Below are 20,644 nucleotides of genomic sequence, written 5' to 3'. Positions count from 1 at the left end.
AAATGCCATCAACGGGTACGTCTTTGCGCTTTAATTCAAGCCATGTAACTAAAAATCAAGAAAAATACATGTACAAACAAATAAAATTCTTTTTATTTTCTCCAACAAAGTGCACGCCTCAAATCTACAAAGCAGCACATTACAATGTAATGGAATAAATACAATAAAATCAGCTGAAATAAAAAAAAAAGCAGGGAGAAACACAAGTACCTGCAAATTCACACTGGTGGCAGGACAAAATCAGCCTCTTTAGAAACACTCCTTCATGGTGATTGTTGGATTTTTCATGCATCTCCAGTCCTTTGGATACAAAAAGTCCCCTGATTTCTAAAGGAAACCAAATTAAATCCCGTGTTGTTTTGTAATTGAGGACAACAAGCTAACTCAAAGGAGTTACAGGAGCATTCTCTTACGTTCGTTCACGCAACCCTGGAAAACTTGTGCAATTGCGGCAGGGTTTTCCAAACCACCTTCCTGCTGCAAAGAGGAAATAAAGTGAACATATCTTCAGTTTTAACTGAGGTTACTACTAAAGTCTACACGGTGCAACTTAGTGTGTATTCATAGGCAAATAGAACATAAAGGCAAGGGTGCGTGTCCCTTAATATTCAAGAAAATAATTTAGTGCTCTTTAAATAAAATTAAAAACACTATTTTCATGTGGTGGCTCTTAAAAAAAACATTAAAAAAAACTCACAGACTGAAAGGATAATGCTTAAAGAGACATCCATTATATTAGGAAAGAACTCAAATCCCATGAAAAAAAAAGACAGTATTGACAATAAAATTCTGTACAGAACACAAAATCAATATACAATACAGTACCTGCAGATGTTATGCATACAGTACAATTCTCTTTTTACATAGTTTTAATATGAGCTCCAGCCTGGTCTATATACTGATATACCACAGATGGAAAAGCAGTTATTTTAGGTTTTAATTTTAATGGTTATTCAGTGAGATTAGAGTTTCCAATAACGGTTTTAGAAAAACAGACTGAAAATATTATTGCAGGATGGTCTTCAGTTGCACGTACTGCATGTTACACAAGTGTCCTGTTGTGAGGAGCAACGGGCTGATGAGAGAGAAACACGTTTGGACGGAAACAAAAAAAAAGGTGGTTTTTTCCCCCCCATTATCTCTCCATAACAAACGTTAACCTCTGCGATGTCTCTCTAATCCACTACCCTGTAAGGTACATTCATGGCCAGTATTGCACATTACCAGCCAAGTCCACCCTGATTCGGCATGGTGAGGACTTTTCAGTGCTGAGATCTGTCCTTTCAGTCAAAACTAATCCAGTGATGAGGCGACACCTCATGAGAAAGACCGACAACAAGTCTGTCGGCCGTCACAGTTTGAGCTCATTGGCGATTTTACAGGCGATGTTCTTAAAGGCGATGGACGTGCCCGATATCCTCTTAAAGCGAACGCCGTTGAGTGACAGACGGGGCAACTTGCACACCTCCATCTCCCACTGGACCAGGTTGTCCTGCCGTGCGTCGCCGTGCACGCAGAACAGCAGGAACCGTTCACGCTGCTCGTAGTCGCAGCTGTTGGCGTCCAGGACCTTGCGGATCTCCCTCATCATCTCAGTGGGCTCCATGGAGGAGGTGGTCTTCATGCTCCAGGTGAAACGTAGCGAGCGAGGCTTGGCGTCACGCCCTTCTTCCTTAGAGTCGCCTGATGCACTTCTACCATAAAAGGAGTAGAAACAAATCGCGTTGTTGACAGTGTTGGGTGAATTAGAGTTTCTACCTGTTCCTCACCTTGGTGTTTCTGTCCTGGCACTGGCTTCTCCCTCACTAGGCACCCTGAAACAAACCAGGAATCCACTGTTACTGCGACACCGTCTGATGTCAAAAGTTGCTATTCCACCTGCTAACATCACCACCCCCTTTCCACCGAACACAGAGAGGGGCTTCAGGCATCATGCCAGGAAAGAATCCTAAGTCCGTAGCTATCAGGGTTCAGCACACAATGAGGTGACTCTGACTTTTGAGGGCTTTAAATACAGCAGCTCCTTCACGATAGCCATTGGCATTATCCCATCGACCGTGCATTACCTCTCCTTAATGCCCACTCATCTGCGTGGAGAGGCAAAGTATTTCCTAATCTTCAAAGTTGAGACCCTGTGAAGTGTCTGACCTCTTTTCTAAAAAAGAACTCTCTTCTGAAGAGGGTGTAGACTGTAGAGTAAGCAGAGACAGAGCCAATCTGGGCCTTCTCTGGTACAGAAGGAGCTTGTGAACCGTGACGATTGTTGCTGAGGCAGTGGGCACCAATGGAGGGGAAAAACACGGCATAACAAGGTGGCAAAGATGCGGATGTAGTGGGCAAGTAAAGGGAGAAGGAAACGTGGGCCGAAGTCATGGTGGGCACAGAGAGGTTTGGGGGGGGTTGACAAGGAGTGGGGACAGGTGCAGCAAGCGTTGAGATCTCCTACCTCCGGGTCGACCTGAAAGACAGAGCTCTACGCAGGGAGAAAAGGAGAGAAAGCTGTGAGCCTCAACTGGTAGGATCAGCGTGAAGGTGATCAAGGAGCCACCGGTGGGTGGACTTGGTTTGGCAACGTAAAACCCTAGTTTAGAACTGGGATAGAGAAGGGTACTGAAGCTATTCTGAAGTATCAGTAAAAAGTTGTGAAGCTGTCTGCTTACAGTTTAAAGTTTGGGTTAGGTGAGAAAATAAATTCAGAAAACCTTCATTAGCCTTTTTTGTCCTAATTGCAGAAATACGAGTCACAAAATTGAGGTTTTTTATAACTAAAATGAAAAATATTACACAGCAGCAAAATAGACACCAGCAATCACTCCAAAAATTTAAGGAACAGTATAGACAACATTTTTAGGGGTACAGAACCTCACAGGATCACCTTAACAAAATACAAAAATCTCTACTGCCCCCTGGTGGCAGACTAAAGTCTGTGGCTCCATCTTTTTAATCCCAATTCTACAGAATCTGTTTCCTTTACTGACCTGCGGACAAACTTGGAGGTGATCTTGCTGATGATCCCTGCAGATGTGCCCCTGCGTTGCTGAGCAAGAGCCCCTGTGTCGTGGGACAATGTGGGTGAAGCCGGGGGGCCATTGTAGGTGGCGCTGCGCCGGTCTCTGAGCTGAGCTCCGTGGAATGTGCTGCGACTGGTGGTTCCCCGTGGGAAGCGGTTCTTCTCCGGGGTGCTAATACTGTGTGCAGATGGAGAGCTGGAAGGACCACGAGGGGAGGAACTGCAAAAGAAAAGCAATGTTTGCTTTTGCTTTTGAAAGGCTGATGAGAAAGCCTTGGATCTGGGTTCAAACCTTGCTTTAAGCTCTGTGTCGTCATCGATGGGAGGCAGTGTGCTTTTTGACGGATGCCCCGACGATGACATGGACTTGGTGTGACGAGGTCGTGTGGAACTTATTGCAGTTGACGGGGTGCTACCTGACACCTCAGTTAAACTGTGCATCACAAATGAACACATTTTTATTAGAAATCCATTCAAAAGTTTTACAATTTCACACCTTAATGTGCATGTCTTTGTGTTTACCTGCTGTCTTTGCCATTTGGGATCGCTGTATACCGTTCAGTAGAAGATCGTTCACACACATATGTGTTCCTTCGGGTCATTGACCCATTAGTCTGCATGTTGGAAAGAGGAGCAACAATGAAAACCTTTTACTCCAGGTCTGTATTTTTAATATCATGTCATTTTTGACATACACACCCCTACAGTGCTTGAAGTCTTCTTCCTCTCTTGCACACCCAGGGGTGAAGCAGGAACATCTCCTTTGGAAGTGCTGAGCTCTAGCCGGCGCGCTCCGTCCCACTCCTCCCTGTGGTCACTCTCCACGCTCAGGGCTTGGCCGCGCTTTGTATACGACACCGCCGGGGGAACAGAAGGGCCCACTAAGAGAGACAACCTCGTGTTAAATTAATATCTCCATTGTGGCCAAATTAGGGATTTTAGACAGTGAAGGTGTCTACATCAAGCAAAGCCATGTCAAATGCCATGTCAAAGCCATGATTTGAATGACAATCTTCTACAAATGTGATACGGAAATACGGAAGCCAAGTTACACTGACAAACTGCTTCCCTCCTCATGCTTTGAGATGCTGTTATTGAGGGAGGTGCAAGAAGGCAACGAGCCAGCAGATGGCGCCAGACACAACAGCTCCAAATGACATAGGAGGACGCTGCCAAACGATCTGTTCAGTAATGAGGATGAGCCACTGACTGTTGTATTTACACAAAACAAGCATTTAAAGTATGTGGCCGTGTGATGAACCTTGTTTTTAAATTACATCTACAGTAATCAGCATTATTCTAAACCCTTTTTGTCAAAACCAGCATCTTTTTGCTGGCTGATCCTCACTGACGGGGAGCAACTTCCTCCTACACCGCACGCACCCATCAGCACTCTCAGAGCTGGGAAGGACGGGGTTACTTTACTTGGCTTCTCTACGACACCACCACCCTCATCATCCCCACCATGATCACTGTAGCGGCGCTGCTTCTGATTGGCTGAGATGCTACGCGTGACTTTCGGATGGGCAGGAGAAATGCTGGAGCTGTTGTTGATGTCGCTTGTCGGCCTCTGTCGCTGGCCCAGGACGCTGTTGGCGAGGGGCTCGCTCCCCTCAAACTGAGACACGTTGAGAAAGAGGATGAGGAGTGGACCCATACGGCATGATGCATCAACTACTGATGGAGAGACTGACCTCTGGAGCTTTCCGTCCCAACAGCAGGTATGTGGCCATAACATCATCATATTTCTGGCCATGCAAAGACTCTGTGATCTCATCTTTAGGATAGCCCATCGTCACCATGAGCTCTGATGGAGGAGAAGCCCAAGTCACAGAATCAGCAATTGGCAAATGGCGTTGAGAGCGACATGGGCGCAGATCCACTCAGACATACCTATTCTGGATGAATCACTGAAGTCCGCCTCTGGCTCGATGTAAGGTTTCAGCTCCTCCTCCTCATGACCCACATTCATCCAATGGTCTTTCATGATTTGCTAACAAAGAAAGAAAGCGTTTATCTTGTGCGCATCCGACACAATTAGTTCATCTGCAATTTTAACCACTAATCTTCTAACAGCAGATAATTAACCATCTAAATTCTGCTAATTATACGGCAGGACAAAAGATGTGGAGGAAATATACACATATAAATATATATACACCGGTGCACATATAAAATCGTATGTGTGTTTAGAGCTAAACAACAGTGGGCAGTGGCAGTCAGTGGAGAAATCTTTATTATTGACCTTCAAATCATTGTGGACAACATATTACTAAATATATAACAGCACTGACAACTTTACCTCCAAACTGCCTCGTTTTACTGGGTTGAGCACGAGTAGCTTCTTCAGAAGATTTTCACAGTCCGTCGACATGTAGAAAGGAATACGGTATTTTCCCCGCAGGACCCGCTCCCTCAGCTCCTGAAACGGCAGAACAGAGACAGACAAGATATGAAATAAGAACCAGAGCTACCCAATCAGTGACCAGATCCCCAGTCCATCTCAGGAAAAACTGACATTGTTAATGTCATCAGCAACATCATCAACAAATTAATAGCATTTCATACTGATCTATAATGTACGTTGAAAAAAGATTCTCGCAGGACTTTAATGTTAAAGTAATATGAAGATATTTCATACAACGATGCACTATTCATCCATTCACTATTCATAACCCAATTTAGGTTGATGCATGTAAACATCATGACTCAATCAGACTAGCCTGAGGTCACCCAACCGTTCCTCTGGCCTTAGCTGTCACTGCAGATCATCAACCGAGCAGAATTTTCAAAGTCTTCTGATCTGTTAGCAAATGAAGGCAATCTCCTAATTCTGACTGTGAGAAATTAACAAAAACTACACAATCTGGGGAAAGGGGGGGGTGGCAGCGGCGCACCTTCAGGTTCTGACCATCAAAGGGCAGCGATCCGCTGACCAGCGTGTAGAGAATAACACCAAGGCTCCACACGTCCACCTCTGGGCCGTCATACTTCTTCCCCTGGAACAGTTCCGGAGCGGCATACGGCGGGGAGCCGCAGAACGTGTCCAGCTTGCTGCCCACGGTGAACTCGTTACTGAAGCCAAAGTCTGCTATCTTGATGTTCATATCTGCGTCCAACAGCAGGTTCTCGGCCTGAAGATGGGAGGGAGAGGGAGGGAGGGAGGGAGAGAGTGAGAGGGGGAGAGATCACAAAGCTGACAGATGTGTGAAGATTGTGATTCTGAAAATAAGAAGTTCAGCTCTTACCTTTAGATCTCGATGTACTATTCTTCTCTGGTGACAATACTGCACTGCAGACACGATCTGGGGAAAAAAAGTTAGAGTTATAAACAGGTAAACCTGGAGAATAAGCCTCGTGAAAAGGAGCACAAAACCATTTCTTCTTAATTATTATACTGGTTTTATTCCATTGAACTGCTCCTAACGTTTCAGGAGTGCAGTAACAGCATAACTCCAAGACGATGACATTGTTTAACACAGGACAGCACGGCGGTAGATGAAAATATATAGTGTGACGTGCTTATATAAATGTTTTGATGTGGTAAATGTATGAAGGCCCGTGCTGCCATGTGACACACAGCAGGCAGGTGTCACGACAAACATCGCTGGCATATGTAAAAATAGACACAAAGGAGGGAAATGTTCCACCCTCCCACCTACTCTCAGGAACGAAACATTTCTAACCTTTCTGAATGCTGCTGCACTGCTATTGTTCACACACTGTTCCTCTGAGTCATCGTTAACCATAAAGAGGCTCTGCAGCTTCTCAATCACGCTGCTCACTGCATCTGCAGCGCCACTAGGTGTCAGAGGGAGCCCTGGTTGCGCTCCACTCTCACACCAAGCTATCTGCACACCATCGTTCCTCTGCAGGCTGTGACTTGGTGCATGAAGAAGCGGAGTGACGACAGGTGGAAAATGCTGCCGTGCTGATGACTCACCTGTCTGAACTTGGCTCGGGCCTCCTTTTCCTTCATTCTGCCATGAGCAACTAGATAGTCAAATACTTCTCCTAAAAAGAGGAAATATTCCGTTGTTATAGCAACTCATTTGAATTGTGGATTTGATGTTGTTCTATCAAATCTAGGTCTGGCCTAAATATCTGTAAACGAATCTTTTTATTCAAATGGCCATTTCATACAGGCCCTATAATGCTGCCTTCATGACAATGTGTCATGTTTGAACACATTTCAGGGGGTTTTTTGGACTACATTGGGTTGTTTTGTCTAATCCCTGTGGCTCCTTAGTACAGATTCTTGGAGAACCTTTGGAGCAGAAGGCACGCATGACTGCAGAAGTCCGAGAGACACACGGTCCCACATAAGCAGCAGTCTTGCTCCCCCCATCCACTCCCACCCCTTGTTTAAATCTGAGTCCGACGCCAACATTGGGGAACCGGTCTGAGGGAGAGATTCTGCTCTTGTTTACTGCATGAGTGAACCCACAGTGTGCATGTGTAAAACAGGCATGAGTGCAAACTCGTTGACTCACCGCCGCTGGCGTACTCCATCACCAAATAAAGGGTCTTCTCTGTCTCAATCACCTCAAATAATTTCACTGCAGAGGGAGAAAAATAAAAGATCAGAAATTCCAAAGATGCCACGTTCAAGACCTCGTGGACAAACACAACACGTGTTATGTCCTGGATGAACACACATTAAACACTCACTTCCAACTCACCTATGTTTGGATGATTCAGTAGCTTCATTATTCGGACTTCCCTGAAGAGCTGTGGAGACAAAGGAGCGTTAACGGCGAATGACAGAACAAGCAGTCACCCCGTCACTGGCAGAGACTGCTATTAACCACTGATTAGGGAGCTGAGAGGCCACAGTAAACTCATTAGGGTATCAAAGCGTGTGTACATCGGAGGCTGGATTACACGCTGCAGAAACGAGAGCGCTAGACAACAGTGGCGCTACTGTCCCGGATTGCATGGCAGATGCGGTGACATCACGCTAAACCCTGACCCTCCACAGAGAGGGGCCAGAATTACAACCCTACTGAATACTGCAGTGGAGCCAGCAGGCCGTTACAGAGCCGCCTTGTAGAATTATCAACGTAACGCTTCAGCCCTCCACTTCTAGATATCTAAATATTGGAGAAGTCATTCAATGGAGTAGTGGGTTTAATTTGATACAGCAGGTTGGTTTTTTTGGCTACAGATGGGAAACAAATGTATTGAATCTGCGAGAACCCCCTCAATGGAAGATCACATCCTGGAGTCTATTTTTGTAGAACAGAGGAGGTAACGGGGATATGATCATTGAAAACTACCTCTGCTCCACGTTTACGCCACAGAGAGAGCTCATGCAGCCACTTAGAGGTGCTGTTGAATCATTTACATTGTGCTGGTCATGCTCAGGGTGTGTTAAATTGCACTCAGCTTGGATTTAGCGTTGCCTGCTGCGGCAGTGTGTCCGTTTCCTGGTCGTTTAGGGGAAGGTGAGGACTTTCTGTATTTTCATTACCGAGTTATTAGGGCAGCGCCGGCATGATCCGTCATCAAGCCCAGCCGGTGCACCGGGCCAGACAGTGGGCACATTGAGCTTCGGTCGCTCTTAACATGTTAAATGCAGGTTCTCTTTCGTGCATTCTGCTTGTGTTGTTTTTTTCCTTCACTTGCCACACTATCAGTTTTAATCTTAGTTTTTCACAGGAGGATTAAAGAGATGCTAAAAAAAGCCTCGGGTCTGATCAAACTCAATAGTAAAACACCATTTATAGCTCACTTATACAACAAGAGCTTAGAAGATAATAAAACAATACGGAAATACTATATTTCACCCAAAAAAAACCAAAGCAAATGTTACAGCTGAGCAATGAAATCAAATGTCATAATATATTTGACCTTTCACCTCGATATATATTTTAAGCCTCGCTAGGGGGATTATAGCTATTTATAGTTTTATTACCATCTCTTTTTGCATGTAATAAATGCAGATTAAAGAGAGTTTGTTCATGCATCCATTCTCCTTCCTTAGCAACTGCAAACAAGCCTTTCATGTGTAGCAAACTCAGTTCCATATTCATTGACCTCTCAAACACCCAACACTTCACATGCACACGAATACATGCACATCCAAGTCCCAACTGCTGATTTACCTTCCAAACGCGGACCTCGATGTGTGGCACAGCCACCCAGATTCAACTTTATTATTAGCCCCGTGGGAGTAAATGATGGCCCAAAGAGTCGGCCCTTTATCCTGATCCCCCATTTCCTCCCCTCTCTCTCATTTACGTCACTGCCCTAAAGCCCCTCACATGGGAAGCATGTGTGCAACCACTTGCAAACAAAAATTAGAACAAATCTGAGAAGGGTTGATGACAACAAACAGAGACTGTCGATACAGGCTCAACGGGGACGCCGACACCATGAAAGCTGACAGTAGATAATGAGCTGGGATCTCTGTCCTGTTCGGTACTAATATCAATACTATCTACAGACACAAAGGGGAGTCACAGTGGGTATCAAGCAGCTTTTATTGGTGGGTTTGGACAGGAAATATGTGGAACAACTACTAATATAATAAATGAAACACCCATGTTTTTAGGAATGAAGTTAGACAGCGCTGGAAGAGAAACCTGGACAAAACCTGTTTTGAGTGTGTCTGGATTTCAGAAGTCTGTGCCAGTGACCTACTTCAACTCACCCAGGGGCTTCCAGTCTCCCAATCCAGCCTTAATTACAGCCGAGTCCCCGTGCAGAAGGAGTAAGCAGAGCACATATCAGACTGGAACCACTTACAGGAACTGGCTGGACTATTTCAGTCACAGCATCACAGCTGCTCATTCAGCACGGAGATTATTGATATGGGCCGAGCAGCCAGGAAGCCCTCATCACCGTGTGTTTCAGTTTACAGCTACATTAAAATGAAAGAATACTACCTTAAACACCCATTTTAATGCTTTAGCAAAGGGATCCCAGCACATTCACCGTTGAAGCTAAAGCTAGCAGGCTAGTAAGTGGATATAATTGCTGGGTAAAATGAGGGCTGCTCTGCTAATTAGGCTACATGAAATTATGCAAATGATGTTCTGGCATCACAGAGCAAGCTGTCCCAAAATATGCTTCTATACAGGTATAAAAGACTGTCTTAAGCTCATCGTGTTATATAGAAAGATCTATGAACAACAGGGAGCATGTAGTTTAATGTGAAACCAATGGCTAATCTCAAAGGATTAAATTGTAACAATCCATAAGATTGTCTAAAACAATCTGCTTGTTTACTTCAACTTCAGTATTTATTAATGTTGGGAGTGCTAAAGCAATAAAGTTTTTATTTACAGATCAGACCGGGACCAAAGCAGAAGGATGGTGGGGGTGAGAGCAGCGTCAGCTCTGTGAAAGCAGGGATTAACAGAGAGGCCTCTTTTAGGGATAAAATGCCTAAAAACCATGACAACGTCAACATCCCTGACCTCCGATGTCACGTGGTGCATTTCCTGTGACAGATCTAAGGCGTTGCTTTTGGAGGCTCAGCTGACCTCATTTCCTGTTGCCCTGTACCAGTAGGCCAGAGAGATACAGACTGGAGCTTCCATCGAGCTCCTGCCTCTCTGCCCTCCGCTAATCTCGTTTTAAAATCAATTTATCCAAGGGGTGCAGCAGGCAGAGTCCCACCTTACATGAAGTCTATATTTGTAATCTGCGCTCTGAACGGGTGCGCATAGTACAAACCAAACAATTTCCAAAGTGCATGTGAGGCGCAGGCTTGTGTAACAGTGTTGGTCATTGCCTACATTGCCAGATGGCGCGGCTGCTGCCGGGCTCCCTCCGAGATCGCTTTTGAGAGACTCGTGGAGAAAAAAAATAAAAAGCCGCCGATGATAATACTTCATCCCTCTCAGACCTGAACGCAGAAGGCTCAACCTTCCACCAGCACCAGTCCAGTGTCATCAAAATGAGCCCTTATGCCCATTAACTGGCGTCCACACCAGAACTGAATGCTTCCGTTGGTGTTCTTCCTCCAATGGTTTATGAATAAACAGAGTATTTATTAATGAAAGACTTGTTTGTGTCGCGGAGCTGATATAAATTAAAGCCACAGTGTTGGCACGCACTCTTTATTTTACAACTCTTGATTAGTGTCAACAGAGGGCATTATTGTTACAAATTATTAGTGACTTAGTGGTTTGTGCCACAAATTTCTGTTTAAAACCTGGTTTTTCAGGTTGTTCATCCACACTTTCTTGCCGATTTCAGATGGTAAAGGGTCACAGAGTGAGCAGAGCAGCAAAAGTACCTTCGGGGAAGGTTTAGCCTAGACTGATATTACACAAAAACACACAAAGCAATAAAAGCACCTACCGGTATGTTACTTAGAGATGCTGACAAACATGGTTTTGTTGTCCTTAAATAAAGATAGTTCATGGAATCAAAGCTCCACAATAGCCTGCTGCGTGTTGTTTTCTTATTTATTATTCCGGTTGCCATCCAATCTGAAGAGCAGCACCATTCCTTTCACTCAATTACAAACAGGCAGCACTGAACCACAAGCACCAGGAATGAGAACCACTGATGTCTCTTCCCCAGATATTAGTTGGCCGGTCCAAGAATAACCAAGCAAAGATGGAATTTCCCATTAATGCTTCCATACAGCTTTCACAAGGATAGTATAGGACACTTTGAGTCAATCGATCCAGTCCATGAGACGACTGCTGCATCATAAGGGAGGCGTCTGCACTGCAGAGGGCACTTCTGCAAACTATTCCAGCAACCAATGCAGGGCAGAGATCAGCCCAACATATTGCGTATCACCACACATACAGAGACAAATCAAACATTTGGGCTTCATTAAATCAACTGTTAGGCTCCTAAAAAGCAGCTGGATTTCTCCAGATTTGCCCTCTCAGGTCCACTGCAGCTGACATTTGGATGACCCTCTGAATAATTGATGGGATACATCCAAATTGGTCTGCAGTCTCACATGATACATCTGCCCTGCCCATCGGACAGCGGACGCCTCAACCCGCCACCGAGGTAACTGCTCACGACTTGGAGACGGCTTATGATTAATGAGAATCATTAGGACGCACAAAACGATGCCAGCTCTGAATGATCATTGCCCCGATTTGTGCACCGTAATCTGTTTAACACAAGCACGTTTATGATTAAACTCGTCTCAGTCGGACCTTGAAGTCCTTCGAGCTGCGTCCTCGTGCTGATTTATTGGAGAATTGCAGTTCTGAGCAGAGTCAATTAAAAAAATGACATGTTCTTTTTGGAGAACACCATTTGCAACAGAATCTTTCCACAAAAGCCGAAGCAGGCTGGGAAATGAGCTGCTTTTGCCGCTTTAGACCCAAGAACAGCCTTTGTTTCATCACGTGGCCCTCCAGGTCGTCCTGTCCAGACTGGTGTGGGATGCAGACACTGCAGGAAGCTGCTGCTCCGCGTTGTTTTCTATTTTTTTTAAAATGTTTTTCATCCCAGCAGCTTGTATGGAGACGATGACCAGCAGGCCCATGCGGAGCTTTGACCATCGCTACCGGTAATGTGGCGCTCACAACGGGCCAATCCTTGATGATTCACCACAGAATCACACAAGCAGAAGCTTCTCTATCTCTTCCTGGATCTCTTCGCAGTGACTGGACCACCGAAAGAGCGGCTGCCAGTTAGCTCTATAGCTGCGTCGTTTTTAGACCTCCAGTGGGCGATGCTTGCTCATCGCACTTTACTGATGCTGCTACTGCTTTGTATCCGCATGGTCCAATCTGCCTTCTGCGTGCGTGCGTGTGTGTTTAATCAGCAGAAAGAGCAGGATTTGGACTCATTAATCAGGAAACAGTCCCAAAACCCTTCACTGTAATTGGTTATGACTGCTAGACAAGGGTAAGTGACAAACAAGCAGGCAGGGGTATTTTTAGTCGCTCCCTACCACAACCTGGCGCAGTGACAAGCGGGGAGGGCCGAGATTAAACGAGCCTTGTGGTCTCTCCTGACTACATCTGATTACATTATGTAAGGCGGCACATCCTGAGTTCAAAGAGCACAGAAGCAGCATCAGGAGCCCAAGAGCGACTGGGGGAAAGGCAAGCGCACGGTAATCAAGGCGCTAACGGCGCCACGTGACCAGAGAACTGCAACTCACCTTCTGTAGACTGGTGGGATTCAGCTGGGTTTTGTCTATAATCTTCACCGCCACCTACAGAGAGAAGTCGGGAAGAAAAAGCCAGTGGAGGGGAGTGGGAAGGAGGGGAAAAAACACATATCAGAGGTGTCAGGATTAATTCCAGCTTTGCGTGCGTGTGTCTGTGTGTGTGTGTGTCTGTGTGTCTGTGTGTGTGTGTGTGTTTCAGCTGTGGCAGAACGAACGATCGGAATTGTTTCACTATTCCGCAGCGAGGACGCGTCATCAAAACATGTCCCAGCTGGGAGTGCGCTCGAGCAGAACGTGTTGTCATTTGTGAGGAGATCAAAAAGGAGACACACGAGAGATGTGCCTTTGGTCCTCTCAAAGCTAAAACCAAGACCCATTGCCCCAAATGCAGATGTAGAGTCTGAAGGAATGAAGGGATGGTCGAAGCGTCTCTGTTGTTGGCATGACAGCAGCCCAGTGATCCGCTGTAGAGTTGGCGGGTCCACACATTTTACTAATCACCCAAAAAGAGTGAAACAGACCTTCTCCCCCTCACTGTGTGACAGCACAGAAGCTTTTAGCTAATCCGTACTGCAGACTCATCATTAGGCCCCGACACTGTGCTGGAAAGTGATTGGCAGGTTGACAATGCCATCCCAGATATTTCTTTACAATAACGATACAATCATTGTAGACAAAGTTGAGATATTTGAAGGAATATGGCTGATATACTATTATCTTAAAGCATTTCTTCTAAATCTCTGTGACATACCTCTGCATGAATAGATAGACAGCAATAATGATCCTGACTTTTCCTGTCAGCATCTCTGGAGGTGTCAGTAATCCTTGGATTTAAGATGCTGCACACGCCTCATTTCTGTTTCTGCGGGTTTGAGGAAGATTTTCACCGGTGCTCTCCAGTAATGACTGGATTTGAAGCCACTCATTACTTACATTATAAATACCACTATCAATTTGAAGTTCGGTATGTGTTCTTAAATGAGATATATTCAAATTAAGAACAAACGCATCGGAATTACGTGGCATTTAGCCTCTACACAAGCGCTGAGCATCCCTGCCATCGACCAGGCCCAGCAGGGTGGCACAAATCCATCAACAGCGCAGGAGGAGAGAGACAAACAGGGAGAATTCATGTCACTGACAACTCAACAACAAATAATTTAATTTGAAATTATTCATCTCCTGCCACGATCAGAGCTACAGCTTCCAAAGGGCTGCAGAGATATGATGATTAAATCAGAGTTTTAATAAATGGATCCAAAAGTTAGCAGAACTTAAACAGCTTAAATGTAACTTCAGATCTTAATTAAAGTGAGTCTTAATTATAAGGGGTGGAGTGTGCCGATCTTAGCCACATTATTGCAAAATGTAAACACTCCAGCTGCTCTACAATGTTGTTTATTTCATTTACAATTCACATCTTGCTAGCGGGATGGGAAAGGAGAAAGTGGAGATTAGAGATATCATTTCTTAGCCTCCGTCTCTTCAGCGGCTGCATTCTCTGACTCTAAGCTTAAAAATCCTGTTAACAGGGAAACCAGAAAGCTGCTGAGTCACAGGAAGACAATGCAGGTTGTTTATCCCGAGCAGGGCTTCCCCGAGACATTTATTATTACAAACCTGGAGAAAGGATGGAAATATCGTGGCTTTAACAGGAACTTGGAGCAGGAGACATGAATGTGGGCACATGGCGCTCACCGCGTGGAGACGAGCGGCATGCAGGTGGCGTCTATTTGATGCTTATCTCCGGCAGACAGGTGCACAGAGACCTGATTCCTGTCCTTGATGCTTCCTCCCGTCACGCTCAGATTTGGGTGCAGCCATGTGCACATGTGTGCGTGTGATTTGTCCACATGTAGCACTCTATTGTTCTCATCTTTCACTGTTCCTTTGGCATCAAATATTTATTACATTTCCTCTGTGCTAACCTCTCTCAGTATTTCCCTCTTTGTTCTTAGCTTGAGAGGTGCGGTGAATGACATCATAGGCCAGAGTCTGTGTGTAAACGTGTGGGGTTGGAGTAAATAATGTGGTTCCAATGACAAAAAGCCTTTTCTTGGGTGTAACTGCTAAACCGCTTCCTTAAAAAGTTAAACAAGCTTGAGTTCCCCCTGCTGATAGGCTGCAATAGACTATAACCTCCCAATATCACCTCATTTAAGTACATTTTATTCTGTCAATTATTGCTTTTTTTATTTTACGAAGGGTGATTTTACAACACTGGTGTCTCCGTTACTATGTACTCTCGACCTGCCTGTATTATTTCCTGTTTTCTTTAGGATAAAGGAGACCCAAAACCCCCCATGAGCAAAGAGAAAAACTACTTTTAAGAAATATGAGCCCTCTGTCAAGCATAATTGGGTTTCGTGTCAGCTCCAGATGGTACAGGAGGCCATATGGGCGTCTCTGTCGATACTGCATTTGTGCCATGTAATTAATGTAATAATTTTAAATTACCGATGTGCTTCGCAGCATGTTACTGTGAGGTCACGTTCGCTCTGCCTTTTTTTAGCTTTGTTGTCTTTGTTCAGCTGCATGTCTAAATTTAGTCCTTCCAGTACATTTGTTCTCAGAACAAGGGCTTTAAGAGCTGCCAAACAGTAGGAATAAAACTCTTCTAATGTGTCAGTCTAATCAGTCCAAAAAAAATAAAAAATTGATAATTTTAAAGACTAAATATCATCAACATCAACTCCTGGCCTTCTCTACGCTTTTTTTTTTTTTTTACATTGAAATGCACAGAAATGGTGCTGAGCTAAACAGGACCTGTTTTAGTGGGTCATGTTCCTCGCACCTGTTATTCACTCTCACTTTGATCAATGTTTTTGCATTCTGACGCGTCAGCAGAAAACGCCCGGCGCAGCGGCACCTGACCTTCTCCGCAAATGCACCCCGCACGCCTTGCTCGAAGGACGCAGAGCGGATAGAAGCGTCAATGGTTTAACCCGAGAGGCAGACAGATGAGAATGGTCTCGCCGCTCAAGACGCGACTGGCCGATTAAATGTGGGATGATCAAAAGATGTTTCGGGTTAAAACGCTGGAGCGGTACATCCTGCTGAGTGATCGGGTGACTCTTGCCTACTTTATGAAACTGGCACGGCAGAGCATGATGTCAGTCGAGACAGCGTTTGATTCAGGTTAGCCGTAAAGGTTATTCATTCCATCATTTACCATAATCTAGCTATTAATGGATTTGCTGCTCCAGCTGGATCAATCTGCTGCTCCAGGCCTTAGTCTCCTTGTTGGAGAGGTGAAATCTTTATTAAAATGCTGAGGACATTTTGTGATGCTGCAAAACTCGATGCCCACGTAACACAAACTTCTTCTATCCCATGTGCAATCATTTACACTGTAATGATATACAGTATAACCCAATCAGGCGAAGGCTTACTACTTCAGCTGCCCACTGCCTTGTGGATGCTGCTTTGAAAGTGGATAACTAACCTGCTGCTAAAATGACAGACCAGAGGCAGATATTTTGAGATTTCCCTCCACACAACAGGAATAATTCTTATAATTCAATGTAAATTGACCACAAAGGTGTGACAGAGAAGCATGATAACAGCATCTGAGAAAGATTGGCAGGCAAAATCTTTTTTAGTAATCTAAAGATGGCAGATTATTGAGTCAACCCTGAGTTGCACTTCCTCCCACAGTTTAAACATCCGCTGCAATATCAAAGCCAGGCATTTATCCTGAAACGCACGCCACCAGCTCACGCTCTGATGCACGTGACTGTTGGACTCATCAATAACCAGCTCAGCAGATTAGCAATAAAGAAAATCTCAGCAACCATAACTTCGAAATCATTTATAAAACAAAGTCTCACCTCTCGCCCAGTCAGAACATGTCGTGCCAGCTTCACCTTGGCAAAGTTCCCCTTCCCGATGGTCTTGAGGAGACGGTAATTGCCGATGTGCGGGTGTTCCTCGGTGGAGGTGAAAGAATTGCGGCATCGCGGCAGACTGTGGCGACTTGCAGACTTTGTCGGGGGAGCTGGGGGCTCGGCAAAACCATCCACCGACGAGTGCTGCAGGGAAACACCACACGTGATTAGCAAAGAACCCAAAACTTCTTTTCTCTCCAGCGTAAATTCAGAGGGACCCATCCTCCGGCAACAATGCTGTGGAGTGCTGCGGTGGAGATTTGTGTGTTTGCCAGAGCTGAGATATTTGCCGCGCAAACACATATGAACCCACTAACCTCGATCTAAGAAGGGGACCCAATATGACGTGTGTTCGTCACTGAGCCTCATTACAGCCTGTGAAACTACATGAAAATGCACGCAAGCACAGAGACGAAAAAAATCTACTTACATTTGAGCAGACTTTCAAAAACAGTCCAGTACCTGTGGCCAAACCGGTCCCTGTATATTAAGGTTAATTAGAGACAGCTTGTTGTAAAAGCAAGGCTGGCACCGATTCTGCTGGTGCTTTTCCCCTCCTCTGTAACAGCTGCTGGTGTCAGTCCAGGTCAGAGATCCCATGATCCTTTGCTCCTGAGCACCACACCCTGCCAGAGAATAAAGCCTTGGTCTGGTTACCCAGGCTCCCCTGCTCCTGTTTCACCGGGTGAAACGAAACACCCTGCGGGGTGCGCATCATGTCAGCTAAGCTAACATCCAAACAGAGGCAAGATTCAAGCCCTGCCTCGTGCACCGAGTGTATGAGGGTGCGTGTGCTGCGAAGCACAGATTAATGTAGTACGAGTCGCCTTTGCATTTGCTGTAGGTAAATAAAATCAAGCCATTCCAATCCCTTCAACTCTCATTTTTAATTCAGGTCTGTGTATTAGCCAGTTAATCTTCTTCCATATTTCCATATAGTAGCAGAATCCAGACAGGGAAGAGATTAGGCCAACCTGTGCTTAATACATTCACAACTGTCTCACTTGCCCATCCATTTACTCCAGAGTGTGCAGCTTCAATGATGCCAGAAGATAACAAACACTTGCACAGATTCACATAAAAATAAGAAAGCCAGAAGAGAGAGGCTTCTATCTTGTTGCACTAAAAGCCACTTTTCTCTCTGAGTAATAAGTTGTTATGCAATGCAGTTCAGCTGCTAGTGGGCCCTGGGGCTGCCTGATGGAGTCGAACAGGGGCAGGATCGGCTGCCTGGCCACTGCAAGGGCCGCTGAGGCGGTTGTTTAATGGCTGCAAAGCAGTCGATGTTTATGAGACCTCGCTCTTAAACAGTTACTGCAGGACTCGCTGATGAAAGAGCATGGTGGTCAGTCTGAAAGGTAATCTCAGAGTCACATCACAGGAAAGTTCAATTTATAGCCTAAATTTCATCACCACGGAGATAAATGGCACACAGAAATAGAGGATTCTGAGTAAAAGCCGTATTTTTAAACGATCAAATAATTTCCAGTCGTTTCCTCTTTCACAGAACCAAATAGAAGCAGGAGTTTAGTTTTTCATCATGTTGTTTCCAGGGGGAATTAACCACGGAGATGTGTCAGAGCCTGTGTGCACACACAGAAGTCCTCATCTGGGCTCATGAAAGGGGTATTGTTAGGGTGCAGGATAGAGGAGGATGGTGGTTCATAAAAATTCCTTCACACGAAATGAATGAGACGCTCTCCAGTGGTGAGCCACTTCTTCAGCACGTTAATAAACACATTTCTGGCCAGCTCATCGGCGTCGTGGCAGCCGAAGGGAGAGAACCAACACGGGTGATCCTCCTCTTCCTCCTCCTCAGCAACAACGGGCCCCGGTGGGTGATGGATGTCACATTGCGATGCCACCAAGCGTTGCCATTGTAAACTAGGGCAACATCCTCCCCCACCCTCCCTAAATATTGACGTTGTGCACTACGAAATACCCCAAGTCGCACGAGTGTGAGCTCGCAGGCCACACGGGCAACCTTTTCTGAAATGGAAACGTTCGAGCGTGAATCGGTAAAAGCGGCATAATGACGCAGTGCGTTGTTGAGGTTGGCGCTGACCTAAACAACAACAGCGGCGGAGAAAATGCACATTCATGCACAATTCTTCCCTAAATGTTCTGGTCTATGCTTTAATTCCCGTCAGTGGGGGGAAGCGCGGGGGGGTGAAGCCGGCGTGCTCATTGGCCGGGTCCCCCCCGCAACACCGAAAAGCGCCGCCGTAAATATGCACCGACTAGCACGACTAATTTGCCTCTTTTTTTTTGTTCCTTCTCCCACCTCCAGCTTTGTCCGGAGAGCAGATACTTACATTCTCGGTGTCACGCTCGTTCACGGTCGGCAATGGCGTTCTGGTCGACATCTTGTGTGTTTCGCAGGCCGCTCAGCGATGCAGCGGGCTGGGCAGAGCGGAGCGGAGCGGACGCGGCGCGGTGCGGTGCGTCGGGCAGAGCGGTGCCGCCTGCCCCTCTCTACATCCCCTGGAAACAACCCCGCGGGCTGCGGCCCTTCACCACAGCATAGCGCAGACACGCCAGGGTTCTCTAACTAGCTTTGTGTAGTCCCCCTCAGGTAAGCTAGTGGCAGACAGAAAGGGAGGAAAGAGAGCCGGAGAGCGAGCGAGCGAGGGAGGGGGCAGGCCAGGAAGATGCGTCGGATCTGCGCAGCGCATCTCAAACCTCCCACCAGGAAGGATGGAGGCTTCTCTCTCTCTCCCTCCCTCTCTCGCTTTCTCTCTCTCACACACACATTCACACGCAAACCCTTTGTCTCTTATTTACAGCTAATTAGAGAAGTCACACAGTTGTAACTGCCTAGTTGTCCTGCAGCAAAAGTGAATTTTAAAAAAATACCACCTAATAATTGTAATAGTGGAAATAGTTAACCTACATGTTTGTCATTTTTGGCGGATGTATTCAGAATTTAAAATAGATCACTTGCTCCAGGGACACTGACGCTGAGTTTAAAGGCTGTAAATTGGACAGACTTTGCCATCTGTTGGACGTCTGCAGCAGTGCAGTGTTCTTTCATCCAGCAGCCATTATAACAGTGATGCAATATTTTCCGTATTGGATATGGAACGAATTCTGAACACCTTTCTGCTTGGAAATGGCAAGCTCTGTGTGCCTTCATCACTGAATGGTTACCTGGCATTTTTTGGGTGTGGTGATGATGACTTGCAGACGTGAGTGCGAAATTCGTCCGCTAGGTGGCAGCCTTCCTCCGCACCACAATGCTCATCTGCGGCTTTTGACATCCGAGGCCTGCAGAAAACAACCATCATTCATTTGCTTTCTTTTGTTTAAAATGCCTTCAGCTTTTATGCCCGTGATCATAACTCACGCCAACACTGACATTTTATATTGTGATGAAAAACAGGCGCTGCATCAGGAGCGGATTTCTGCTGCTGAGTGTTTTGTACGAGATGTCACATCTTCCTTGTCCATTATCGTGGAACTCGGGCAGGCAGTGCACCTTCATGACTGATGGCTACTTATACAACAGTGAGGCTGAAACAACAAAGGGCGCAGCAAGACATCACGTATCACAATAGCTGATGGATATAGGACCTGAAAGCTTGTGAGAACGTTAGAGCCTGTTTTTTTGTGGGTTTCAGGAATCTGTAGTTTGTTTTTCAA

The 20,644-nt window shown here is 45.7% G+C and overlaps 1 protein-coding gene across 3 annotated transcripts; it reads right to left on the bottom strand.

The window, feature by feature from the left end:
- Window positions 1-71: 71 nt before the first annotated feature.
- Window positions 72-19,676, bottom strand: mark1 (MAP/microtubule affinity-regulating kinase 1). 3 transcript variants are annotated; one of them, XM_057047088.1, is made up of 18 exons: window positions 19,318-19,676; window positions 16,946-17,146; window positions 13,107-13,160; window positions 7,693-7,741; window positions 7,504-7,569; window positions 6,954-7,024; window positions 6,259-6,315; window positions 5,908-6,144; window positions 5,313-5,432; window positions 4,904-5,003; window positions 4,705-4,817; window positions 4,475-4,628; window positions 3,716-3,891; window positions 3,533-3,624; window positions 3,303-3,443; window positions 2,979-3,230; window positions 1,770-1,814; window positions 72-1,694 (listed from the first exon to the last, which is right to left on the bottom strand). In XM_057047088.1, exons 1-18 carry the CDS (start codon window positions 19,366-19,368, stop codon window positions 1,352-1,354), a joined length of 2,322 nt encoding a protein of 773 aa, XP_056903068.1. In that variant the 5' UTR covers window positions 19,369-19,676; the 3' UTR covers window positions 72-1,351. The 3 variants fall into 3 exon arrangements, with proteins under 3 accessions (XP_056903068.1, XP_056903066.1, XP_056903069.1); XM_057047086.1 differs by having other exon boundaries at window positions 3,710-3,891; window positions 4,436-4,628; window positions 19,318-19,675; XM_057047089.1 differs by having other exon boundaries at window positions 3,710-3,891; window positions 19,318-19,674.
- Between the last annotated feature and the right edge of the window lie 968 nt (window positions 19,677-20,644).

This window comes from Takifugu flavidus, chromosome 11 (assembly GCF_003711565.1).
Source record: "Takifugu flavidus isolate HTHZ2018 chromosome 11, ASM371156v2, whole genome shotgun sequence".
In the NCBI taxonomy this organism is placed as follows: Eukaryota; Metazoa; Chordata; class Actinopteri; order Tetraodontiformes; family Tetraodontidae; genus Takifugu; species Takifugu flavidus.
The sequence above is the reverse complement of the archived record's forward strand: the minus strand, read 5'-3'. Positions and strand labels throughout refer to the sequence as shown.

Excerpts from the sequence above, each read along its gene's own strand:
- mark1 (XM_057047086.1), bottom strand. The coding sequence starts at position 19,368 with ATGTCGACCAGAACGCCATTGCCGACCGTGAACGAGCGTGACACCGAG. Across the intron at positions 6,145-6,258 it reads TAGTACATCGAGATCTAAAG|GCCGAGAACCTGCTGTTGGA; the intron begins GTAAGAGCTGAA and ends TCCCATCTTCAG. Across the intron at positions 4,818-4,903 it reads CAGTGATTCATCCAGAATAG|AGCTCATGGTGACGATGGGC; the intron begins GTATGTCTGAGT and ends CTCCTCCATCAG.